Source organism: Dermacentor albipictus, chromosome 4, assembly GCF_038994185.2.
Source record: "Dermacentor albipictus isolate Rhodes 1998 colony chromosome 4, USDA_Dalb.pri_finalv2, whole genome shotgun sequence".
Taxonomy (NCBI): Eukaryota; Metazoa; Arthropoda; class Arachnida; order Ixodida; family Ixodidae; genus Dermacentor; species Dermacentor albipictus.
In genome coordinates, this window is record NC_091824.1 from 113,959,598 (window position 1) to 113,972,286 (window position 12,689).

The 12,689-nt window shown below is 44.6% G+C and overlaps 1 protein-coding gene across 2 annotated transcripts in view; it reads right to left on the bottom strand.

The window, feature by feature from the left end:
• LOC139059298 (ubiquitin-conjugating enzyme E2 Z-like) overlaps positions 1–12,527 on the bottom strand; it is a 28,773-nt gene extending 16,246 nt beyond the window's left edge. The window contains exons 1-2 of one of the 2 annotated variants that reach the window (XM_070537499.1): positions 12,260–12,526; positions 1,457–1,529 (exon numbers count right to left, since the gene is read on the bottom strand). In XM_070537499.1, coding sequence (XP_070393600.1) covers positions 1,457–1,529; positions 12,260–12,393 — 207 coding nt within the window. In that variant the 5' untranslated portion in view covers positions 12,394–12,526. Of the gene's footprint in view, positions 1–1,456; positions 1,530–12,259 lie in introns of both variants that reach the window. The other variant, XM_070537501.1, reaches the window with a different exon arrangement.
• Positions 12,528–12,689: the final 162 nt, after the last annotated feature.

The window sequence follows — 12,689 nt, forward strand, 5'->3', positions numbered from 1 at the left end:
AATTTTCTTTAATCATTTTTCATGCTTAAATGCTATGTTCTGATATATATGAATACATATTGTATTTGCCCGCTGCCACGCTTTCAAGTGAGAATAGCAGAATTGTAAATAATTAAATAAATAAATGAATGAATAAATAAATAAATAAATATTCCACATGTCACAGATACCACCTTATCTTGGAGGTCATGCCCAGGTGCCATGCTAGTTCTCCATTTAAGAGGTTTTGTGCCATTTCCAGCAAGTGGCAACAGTGGCATTTATTTAGTTTCAGTAAGAAATGCATGTCTCCAACATTGCTACTTTAGAGGAAGACATAATCCTACTATGTGGCAATGTTCAGTGTACGTTGTTTTACAAAGGCCAGTTTCTACAATAAAGCTACAAGTTACAAATACAAGCTACAAAAAACTTGGTTACTTCATACGGTGCTTACACCTTGTGAACACAGATACCAGACTTCCCGCATACAGTTCTATTATCAGGCCCTCTTTAGAATATGCATCTATAATTTGGCCAGCCCCATCACTTTAATCTCTCAAATTACTTGAATCAGTCCAAAATAAAGTTGCATGGTTTATCTTATCTTCATACTCTCGCTATCAAAGTGTGTCCGCCTTAAAGAACTCAGTCAATCTCCCTTCTCTAGACATGCGCAGTAAATTAACATGGTGGTTGTTCTTCCATAGTCTTTACCATAGCAACATTCCATTCACTCGATCCCATATTCTTCCCACTCCTCACATCTCGACCTGTGTGGACCATGCTCATAAAGTAAAACCTATATATATATATCAAAACCTCTCCCAGCGATCTCCAAATGAGCTGGCAAACTCCATACTATGCGTACAAATTTCCTATTGTCATTACACAGCATAATCCTCTACTGCCCTCAACTGCAATAATTTTTCTCTGGCCCCACTTACGCTGCTCTAACACACTATCAGTTTTATACTCCACCACTACATTATGTACACCCAGCTCCATTTCTACCTGCCTCGTAATGGCTAATTGCTACCAACTTTCACTTGGACTAAAATTGTTGGAAATGAATATGTAGCATATACAACAATCCTGACAATGCTACAGGGCTGGTAATTGTCTAATTTTTTTGTTAACAGCCTTTAACTAGCCGATAAGCACCTGGTGCATGTAGCTGATGGTTAGTGGATACAATGCGAAGCTTCGACATTTTCAATGTGTCGTGGGCATTGTCTTTATCTTGAAGACCATGGTGAGGAGTTGCATGTAAGGTAATGTTTAACATCACCTCACCACTCTCATATTGCACCTAAGCACTGAACAACTTATATATTCGCTGTCAACATCAGCGCCAATTATCGTCAGTCAATGTCAACAGCACAGAAAGCTTCGCTTACATCTATTGCCACAGTATGTGGGATCCGCAGGATATTTAATTATACACTGTGCACGCAATTGCTGCAGGCTCTTATACCTTGGTTATGTTGTTTTCCTCCGGCGCAATGAAAACTCCAGGGGGAGGCTGGGTGTAGATGTCCATAATGTCACTACAGAGCACAAAGAAAAGCACATCGTATTATACATAAGAGCATAGAGCAAAATTTGAACAAATTACAAGGGACCTGACAAACTTGCCTGCACCAGTGACAGTTCATTCAAGTGGAACATAAATGCAACGGTTGGTGTGGTGATATTATATCAGTTCAAGTGATGATAAGTCAAATGGCATTTGACTAACATGGCCAAGTTTTTTGCTTTTCCATTCCTGTAGAATTTTGCCATAGTGCGACAGAAACGTTTCCACCTGTTATGTATGTCTACTACTGATAAAGTTCAGTATGGCCAGCTTTATTGGATTTTCCTATAGAACTCACTGAAGCTATATCCCCATACCACTCTGCTAATGCTATGCGACTGACGTTGTGTACATGCCTTCCCTGTGGGCCACACAGGGAAGGCACCTATGCAGCAAGCACTACAATGTGATGTATATATATGCACTCCTTCAGAGCACCAGAGCATGATTACACTATCCTGCAGTCACGTATCAATCTGGTTTTCTTATGCGCTATCAATCTTCATACATCTCTAACTTATGTCCATTTTTATCTGTTTGTGAATTAGTACTCTAACATTCTAACGAAACTGTAGATTATTGATAGTAGAACTCCCATTAATTACTGAAGCACCATACAGCTTTCCACCAAAGCGGGATTATGTGTTTACAGAAACTTGTTCACAGTAACCGTGAAGCTTTGATATAAAAATTATATTTTGCTTTTATTTTAGCCATGGCCCTCTGATGCACACTGAAGGGAGATGCGGGTTGAAAAATTGCTTGTGAAAAAAAAAATTCTTTAGATTTTTTTTTTTTTTGAAAACTATGCTGTAACATTATATTTTCATTTGAAAAAATATCAGGGTATTTCCCCAACCAGAAGACCGTGGAAAATGATTTTAATCAAGACATGGTAGCTTCAGGGGCCATATATGATGAGGCTCACTACTGCAAACTTTGCCCAGATGGGTAGCTTCCCTGGTGTAACAACAAGCGAGCACTACAGCACTGGCTGAGTCGGCACACGCTCATTGTTCCCTTTTCACCAGTGCTCAGGCAAAGGCTAGGATTCCCAATTATCAGAGACTGACAGGTCAAAAGCTTTTATTTCACTGCATTCAGGGCAAACCGCCAAAAGGCAGCCGAGTCGCCTCTACAGCAAGATTTGGTTGCTTTGTTCTAAACAAGATTTGCCTCATGCCCTGTTGTGGAGGTGGCCGCTTCTATAGCCATTATGCGGTTCAACCAAAGCCCTAAAGGCTTTGAGCAGGTTGTACAGGGGTTGGGCGTCCTTCCAACTAGGGAGTTAATTGCTCTGAGCAACCAGGGAGAGTGGAGATGAATCTAAAAAATCTCTAGAACACAAGACAGCTGAAGCTGAACCTTGTTGCAGAAGTGTAGCAAAGAAAGCTCAGATGAAGGGGGAAGCTGCCAAAGGTTTTGAAGGTACCACCTACGGAGCAGGAAATTTTTTTTTAAGTTTTGTACGTCTCCAAGAAAGACTGGTCTGCATTCTTGGCAAACTTCATGCAAACTGATCATCTGCAATTGCAATGAGCATGTTCAGAAACTTTCAAAATTTTTTTTTTCTTTTTTCAATCTTGCACTGTTTTGTGCACAAAAATTCAAGTAGCTGATGCCAATTCAATATTTGCCAAATTTAGCATGCACATGTACAAAGATGCATAAAATGCAAGTATCTGGGTTTTGTTATTTACAAATCTGGTAATGCTCAATTTAGGAAATTAATCACTAATCTTCTTCAGAACTATAGTCGTGACTGAAATTTGATTAAATCAAAAAGAAAATAATCAATGAGCTTAATTGCAATTATTTGTTTACAAGGAGCAATATAGGCTATTTTAGAACACGCTCCTAATCCTGGTATGAAGCCCGAACCTCCAGGGGACACAGAAAAATAACTGGACAAGATATTGAGAACCTAAAATTTAATACATAAATAGGATAATAGACTCGATACTGGTAATAAATCCCACCCAATTAGCTGTATTATTAACGAGAATGGATCTCACAGACATCTCCTTCTGATCGGTATTGCAAGTTGTTTTTTCTTGCCAATCTGCGTAATGATACACACTCACAGGTCCACTTAAATTTGTATCCACATTTCTAAAGTGGTGATGCATGAGCTAGTTTTGGAAGATGCTTAGCATTTACACAAAACATTAAATAGCGAACCTTATCAGAGCTGTTATGGTGATGGCATGTAAACGATTACATGCCACATGTCACAATGTACAGAGCTTGAAAGAGTTGATCAAACACAACTGTGTGGCTAAACAGTTAAACTGACCTCTAGAAACCTTTTCTAGTCCTCCAAGTTATTAGAACTAGAGGAAACAATTTTCAGTGTTGCTTGGCATGGCATTTTCACAACCATTGAAAGCAGACAACTTATTTCAATCAAATTATGAACCTAGGTTGGCTTCCAGGAAGAATAAACCACTTCCTAGTGAATGCATGTTTAAAAGCAATAAGAAAATGTTGCAATCCTGAAGAGAAGCTAAAAAGGAGCATTAAATGAGTTTACTTTGATGAATTATTCTTCCACAACTCAATTTTTGTCAATTTTGTGGAAGGAGGCTCATTACTAAAAAGAGAAAAAAAAAGGCCAAACTTGTCTTTTCCTCTGAATTATGTGCCATAATCAGAATGCAGGATCGTCAGCCTGACTTCATGGATCTTGGAAGTATTTTCTCGTTTTTAGGCCATCATGGCACAGTAAATGTTCCCAAAACTTGCCCAGTTTTCAGTTTTTGGCTTGTTTAGAATATACTGTAATCCATGTTTACAGATAAACAATTGAGAAGGCCTAAGCAGATGTTGCTAAAATCTATGAAAAGTCGCAGCGAGCTTGTTTTTCATTTCTGAACTTTTTCCAGCTGTCTAAGCCTTCTCTCATGGTAAGACTAGTTTCTTTGCTATTGTAGAAACGTAATTTATGATTACAGCTCTAATTCTTACATCTACCGCATTCCAAAAGGTGCGAGATTTTGCTATGAAGTCTGGCCTTTAAGATGTTTTGCTGCACTTTTTATTCCCAGTGAAAAATGTAGCTTTCAATTCATTTTGCAATGCTTGGCCACAAAACTAATCCAACATCCGCAACAGCTTTATATAGCCAACTATTCGCATTTAGGATTACAATGCAATTTATATTGCACTATAATAGAAATTACAGTAACTTTTATAATTTTCGCCCCTATGTAATACCATCATATTGATGGCCTTTAGGGGTGCATTGAATATATAAATAAATAAAATAAATATGTATGGTAAAGATGCATGAAACCGGTCAGTACACAATGAAATACACTTTAGGTGAGCATTACGCAAAAAGTGCAATGTGACGACCGACCTGCATCGCTAAAGTATCGCATGTATAGGTTCGGGTTGGACAGAGGCAACTGGGAGGTGCTGGATTAATATGGGGCAAGTGGATTGAGATTGAACTTAAAGTGTATGATGGGGGTTATGTTGTGGTATTTAGAGATTGGAAGAATAAAGAAGAAGAAGAAAGTGGTAGAAATGGTAAAAGAGAAAATCTCCCATCAGTGACCACAGCAAAGGGTACAGATCTGTAAGTGGCATTTATTGAGACTGAACATACACTTTTCTTTCTTTTCTTCAAGAACAGCTCTTTTGGCTTGTTTCTGAACTTAACAATTTTCTTTCTTTTCATTGTATTTTTTGTTGTTTTATGGTGTATGCAGTGTTTCTTGGTATTTTATTGATCCCCAAATGCAGAATCTGCCTCCCTCTTACAAGATGGGTGAGTCGCCGCGTGGTAATATATGCATTTTTTAAAGTATTGCATAATATCTTCATTTACTTTTGCTGCTGCTTCCAAATCATAATAATTAAACCCCATGCAAGCGGTCTTGAGCACGACAGTGACAAGCGATGCAATGGAGATGGCTGTCACGTTCGCTCATCGTCTACAGGTTGAACCCCACGCGAGAGACTACATTAAGCTACGTCTCCTTGGTGTTGCCAGCATGAGGGCAGGAAATACGCACCGAAACTGGCATGACGCGTGCTTTATTTTAGGTTGATGTGTTTTGCAGTAAAGAGCAGCATAAAATGTTTCTGAAGGTCTTGTCTTGCAAAAAGTTCTTATCTTTGTACATATCCAAATTCGGTTGTTTGCTCGTTCCGTGCGACAATCGGTAGTACTTGATAGGTAGTACTCGGTACTCGGTAGTACAGTCGGCGTCATTCCTTGTGCAGAGCACGGGAACGGCAGACGTCGATGCGCTCCACACATAATTGCAACCAGCGACGTCTAACGGTAGTGGCTCAGCCCGAGATTAGATTCGTTGGCCGCGCCTACCCAGACAACTTCCCACCTCGAGCCAACGCCTCCTATATTAGAGAGTTTTAGCCCAGCGGGTTTACGGCCAGCGGAAAGTAAGGGCGCGCGGGCGTGTATGGGAAATGCAAGACGGCAGCCGCGAACATGAACGCCGGCAGTTCTGCATCGAAGATGGCGACTGCCGCGCTGACCCGTACATTAGTACTCAGTACATTATTAACAAATAATGCACTGAGAACATGTAATATATCTTTATTCAACATTTCTTGCATAATAAAAGCAAGCGTAATTCAATTTCATTTCTCAGTAACTCCTATTCGAACCACTAGGTGGGGCAGCAGAGCGCCCCGCTCTTTACCCCGCTCGAGCGGGTGATCCGCTGAGCTAAAATTCTTTTTTCGCGAGTCGCTCCGCTGGCGCAACGGTGGAGACCGCTCCGCTCCGCTGGCCGTAAACCCGCTGGGCTAAAACTCTCTATTATGCCTGGAACGTGAGCCGCAAACGCGCTGCCCTTCCCTCGCCTGTACTCTCCTCCTTTTGGTACGGTGGCGAGCGCCTCTTGCGGCCAGCCCTTGTAAACACGCCGGTGGGGCGGCTACCGGGAGCCAGCCGGGAGCGACGTTACAGTGGCCTAGAAGGGGCAGTGCAGCGAGCGGAGGCGGCGGCGCATTGAGTAGCCTGACTCCGGTGGTGGCGAACGGAGCGGCGGCGCTGCAGTCGACCAATCTTGAATGTGATCGCCGTCTGCACGTGGGAGTCGACGACTGCTGTGCTTGTTAGGCGGTGTTTCTCGTTTCTTTGTGTGTGAATGTGGGCTTCTACAACGCCCGAATGGCTCAGAAGCAACGCCTGAACCATTGTTTCGCACCGGGGTGCAACACAGGATACTCCCGGATCAAGCAAACGGCCAAACTCTCGTTATTCAAAGCACCCGCCGACCCGGAGAGAAGAAGCGTGTGGGAACGCAACCTTCGCAGAGACGACAGGAGACTCACACCTGATTGTGCTGTTTGTGAGTTGCATTTCGAGAAGCATTTCATCGTCAGGGACTATGTTCATTGTATTAACGGCACGGAGGTGCGAATTCCGCGCGGGATCCCGACGCTCACACCGGACGCCGTTCCAACTATTCTACCGAACGTTCCCTCATATTTAAGCAAGCGCTTACCTGCGAAAAGAAATGAAAGGAACAGGAAATCTGCAGACGATGTCGTGCCCAGGAAAAAGTCACGACTGTCTACTACTGACGAGCCTGATGTCTTGGACGAGCCCACGACAAGCCAGGGCGCCGTTGTAACAGTTGCCTCCTTGAAAGAAGCAAGACTGCCAGATAAGTACTGGACGTTTCATGAGCTACGTAACGCTGAGGGTGCGTGTTTTACGTGTTGCGCCCTGAACGCCGGCACAGGGGAGGTCAGCGTAGAAAAGGCAGTGTTTTTCACTGTAAACAGCGATGGTGTTTTCAGCTCGAGAACGTTTGTGCTCGGGAAGCTCGTAGGAGAGGCGGTGGTAGTTACTGTGTGGGATGTGGAAACCGTTCTGGGTCAAGCGTGCGCACTGCACTTGTGTAAAGGAGCAGCTGCCCATCGCGATTCATTGTTGAGCAATCTGACTACAAACTTGCAAGGCCAAATGCAGTTCAAGTGTGGGTCTGCTTTCAGCATTAAGTGCCTAGGAAGCGCGAAGAAGGTGGGAACGCCTTGCGTCAGCTGCAAGTATTTAAGGAAGGCCCTTCTCACGCGGCAGTCGCGACTGAAGAAGCTTAGGAAAACAACGGCTAATACCTGTGGAAGTGCCGAGCGGAAGCTGAAGGTATGCAAGCGCAGAAACAAGAGGCTCTTGTTGAGGCTAGGAAGCCTTGAAGAACACATTCAGAAACTGAAAAATGAATCTTCTGCTAGTACTGAAGAAGCATTAGCAGCAAAGATAGGATCACTACCTCCAAAACAGCAGCTTGCCGTCAAACAGTGCTTTGAAGCAGCAAAAAGGAAGAGTTTATGTGGAATGCGATACAACAATGAATGGATGCTGGAGTGCATTTTGCTCAAGATAAGAAGCCCGAAGTTGTATCAGTACATGAGGAAGCAAAACATCCTTGCACTTCCAAGCGAAACCACAATACGCAAGTACACTGCTCGCTACAGAACTGGCTATGGCTTCAATGAAAAGATGCTGAGCGCGTTGAAAACAAAAGTAGCCCAACTTGAAAATATGCACCGGCATGGAGGTATCGTCATTGACGAAATGAAGCTTTCTGAGCACTTGACTGTGAGCAATGAAGGCAAGATTGAAGGCTTTGTAGATTTGGCGCAGTACACGCCTAAGGGCCAAGAATCACTGCCCTGCAATCACGGGCTTGTCGTTTTGTTTGTGCCACTTGTGGGCAGCTGGACACAGGTGCTTGGGACATTCGGTAGTCATGAGAACGTCAGAGGTGACCTATTAGCCAAAATCGTGCTGGAGGCTACAGTTTTGGCAGAGAAGGCTGGCCTATTCGTGGACTACTTAACCTGTGATGGAGCTTCATGGAACAGAGTGATGTGGCGAAAATTCAACATACATGCTTCATCGAAGGAAGTGGTCTGCAAAACTGTGCACCCTGTTGACAGCAGCCGCTTTCTTTACTTCCTTTCTGATTTTCCTCACCTCGTGAAAAACGTTCGCAACCGACTTCTGACAACCTCGCTGAACACTCCCGAAGGGCTAGTTTCTTTGGAGTTTGTGAAAGAAGCCTTCAAACTGGACAGCAATTCGGTAACCTTGAAAGCGATGCCAAGTATTACCACTGTTCACTTAGCTCCCAACAATTTTGAGAAAATGAGAGCGAGTTATGCCTTTCAGCTATTCGGACACGGTCCACTGCAGGCATTTTTTTTGTACCGCACTCAGCTTGAGAGACAGTGTGGTAAAATTCAAGCTACAGAAAAATTTTTTATGCGAATGAAATCTTTAATAGCTGTTATGACTAGCAGATATGCTGCAGAAGCTCTACGGCCAGCCTCTACTAAGGTGGAAGTCATAAAAGAAATGCTTGATTTTCTAAATTTATGGGAGGCTCATGCCGACAAGCAGCAGTTCCTAAGTGTGTCTACTGCAGAGGGGCTAAGGGTGACACTTACTAGTACACTTGAGCTGCTCGGCTACCTGAATAAAGTGGTTGGATTCAGCTATGTTCTGACATCCCGGCTCAGCCAAGACAAGATTGAGAATTTTTTCGGCATTGTAAGGATGTCGTCAGGCTGCAATGCGCACCCAACGCCACAGCAGTTTCTGCTCACAGTTAACTGCTTGTCATTTTATAACCTCGCCCGAAGTGTTACAGGTGCCAACGTCGACGGAGATACTATCAGTTCTCTCCTCAGCGTTGAAGACAAAGAAAAAACTGCAAAACAGAAACTGGTGGATATCGTGAAATCTTACACAGACAAGCTGGCACCTTCATCTGCTTCAGGAGATCCTGTAGACCATCCCTACATCGTGAGCAGGAGTGACTCTAGGCTTATATGCCACATTGCTGGTTATGTGGCAAAGAAGTGTGTATTGCCAACCAAGTGTCCATCTTGCACCGACAGTCTTTTGCTCCCGGCACAGGAAGGGCGCCGCTTAGCTGCAGCGGAATACATAAAGCACAACGACCGTGGTGGCTTGGTCTACCCCTCACTCGAACTGTTCAGGTTCATCACACGCTTAGAAGACGTCTTTACAAACTGCTTTAGCACACGGAAACTGCACTGTGAAAGCATTATGGATGTTCTGCAGATGATTCACAAAGCTGCTCCACTACAGGTTGGATGTGAAGAGCACGTAAATAGCCTAACGCCGCGAATTGTAGGCTTTTATATCACCATGAGGCTTCATTTTTTTGTGAAAGGCGTCAACAAATCAAATCTCCTGAAAAAGCGTAACTCGACCAAGCACCTCAAGCTCAGCAGGTTGACCTAAGTGGAGGTCTTACCTATACAGATTGTAAACATGCATGCATGTGCACAAACTGAGTCCTTGTGTTTCTTTCTTGCAACATAACCTTGCAAACACCCCTCCTTTGCATGGTCTCTTAAACTAAAGCAGTTGTTCTGCCATTTGTTTGAAGTTTCCCTCTTTGCCTTCTGCTTCAGTGTTTGTGTTGATCCATTTCTGCAGCTCATTCATATGCGGGCGTTAAGCTCTTGAGAATAAATTGCTTGTGTGGGCGTATTGCAGGACTCATAATTGTTTATTCCATGGATGGATTCAATCTGCACTTATATTATTGCATGAATTTACCATCCAAGGTGAGTAATCAGCTTCTTTCTGTCATACCATTCAGTTCTCCTGGGTGTTAATATTTTGCAGTTTTGAGTTCTCCAATATCCTTGTGAAAAGTTGTACCAAACGTTAGGAAGCGTGCAGTGTAAGAACTAATTAGATAAAAACAATTAAAACCGCCGCGCTACTGCCGAGTTTAATAATAATTGGTTTTGGGGGAAAGGAAATGGCGCAGTATCTGCCTCGTATTTCTTTGGACACCTGAAGCGCGCCGTAAGGGAAAGGATAAAGGAGGGAGTGAAAGAAGAAAGGAAGAAAGAAAGAGGTGCCGTAGTGGAGGGCTCCGGAATAATTTCGACCATCTGGGGATCTTTAACGTGCACTGACATCGCACTGCCGAGTTTAAATTTCATTTTTAACGTGTTTATTACCGCAGCCACATTTCAGTGGTGGATACAGAGACGCCAAGTTCGTTTCAGCGTGTGCTTTGTATCTACCGTATGCACTTTGCATTTAATTTCTTCGCTGTAACCAAAGAATATGAAATTAACTCTTCCATATGATAATTTTGAAGAAAAGCACTTGCGTGCGATATGATCATATGAACGCCTCCGCGAAACGCGCGCCATTCGCTACAGCAGTTTCGCCTGCTAGCTTGGAAGATAGTTCGACCGCAGCGCCGCCGCTACTGCCGACGCTCCAAGGGTCGCCTGGAGAGCGGCGCCCGCTGCACTGCCCCTTCTAGGCCACTGTAGCGACGTCGGCAGCTGGCGCGTCGTGAGCTTTCGGCGGCGGCGGCAGTGGTTACCATGGGGACCGGTACGGTGGCACGCGCCGTCCTGCGGCGCATAGTCGCAACACTCGGCAGATAGCTCCCTATGGAAAAGAGAGTGACGTTCCAGGCATATAGTTATAGGAGGCGTTGCTCGAGCCCAGTAGCTACCGTTCCCGCGCTCTATACATCTAGTTCCGGATTCGCGCTACTAATCAGTCGCTCATAGCACTTCCGACGACAAGCGATAAGAACGAGCGATCTATCTGTTCGCGCGACGGCCCATTTCGTCGCTCGTTGCCGTCGCGCACAAAATTGCTCCCATGGGGTTTGGGCTTACACGCAGATTATTTTTCAAGTGAAGGTACCCTAGACTGAAAAAAAAAATAAGGATCCGCCCAGCCAGCTTTGTTGATAAACAGTAATAAATCAGCTGCATCCACATTCAGGGCTTAAGAAATGTACTCGCAGTTTTGCTAGGGCTGCGATGTGTACTGCATGAGGCAGAACCAACCAATTGCGCACAGTGCGGCAACTGAAGCGATATGTGTGTGCTTATCGCCAATCAGAATTGCGGTATCTGTGGCGTATTATCTTTTTTTCCATATACAGAGAGAGATGCGCCCACACTACCACGTCAAAAGAAGAAAAACACCCACTCCATCACGCAGCGTCACCACCCCAACACATCACGATTACGATACAGCAATTCTGCATTGGCAACTGCAGCTCTGCTGTTGCACTATTTCAATCTGATAAGCTTTGTGTTCGTCCTAATACATTCCCAACTTGCGAGCATCAACGCGTACTTGCGCGTCTGCCCACGGCCGCGCTGAAACGCGAGCAGTTTTGTTAGCGTTCCATCGCGACCACGGTCTGTCGAACTATTCAATCACGCGCGGAGTATGACAAACGCAACGTCTAGTCTCGCATTGTACTTCACAAAGCACATTACTTCCGACGCCAAATATTTCGTCGGCTGGCCGACCATCGAGTGGCCATCCCTCACATCAGCGGGGTTGTCGAAATTGCGGCCAACTTCGCCGTCATTTCACGGGCAATCAATTTCCACTGAACACATGGCACGCCAGTGATTTCGGAACCACTGCGATTCCCGGGTGGTAACAGCCGTAACATCGCCAGACCGCGCTTCCGAGCACGGCCCAACACCATCGCCGGCGATGTAACCGATCTACGACCAACTATCGTCGCGGTTCCCCTCATGGAGGTCACAACGAAGACGACGCCAGCAACCGTGCGGCGCTACCGAGCCAGCTGGAAAGCGAGCCGCGCGCGATCGAGACATACAAAAAACAAAAAAAAATAAAGACATGACGCGGAAACATCAGCAGCAGCAGGTCAATACCGTTTAGCCCTGAGAAGACATTGCGGAGTCGGCTCCTCGAATTCATACGAGATGGGATCCCAGAAGTTAGGCGGGTTCCGCGCGGCCTTCGCCTGCGAATCTTGTTCTTGCGTCGGGTCCACCACGGTCGACATTGTGCGATGAAAGATGTTCAAGATGTCTCGGACACAATCCGCGTCAAACGCATGCCACCTTACATAGTGCCTCTACTCTCGTCCTTCCACAATGATTCTTTCCCCTCTTTCTTCCTTTCTTTCTCCATGTTCATGCGCGCAGTGAGAAAGAGATACGATAGTGTCGTACGAAAATGCAAAGCCTTGCTTCCGTCTTTCTAACAAATTAATAACCTGTATTTATTTTTATACAACTCTACCGCTGTGTTCTAGTGCTTTCTTGGTCATTTATTAATTCAGAAGGCCACAACCTGAAT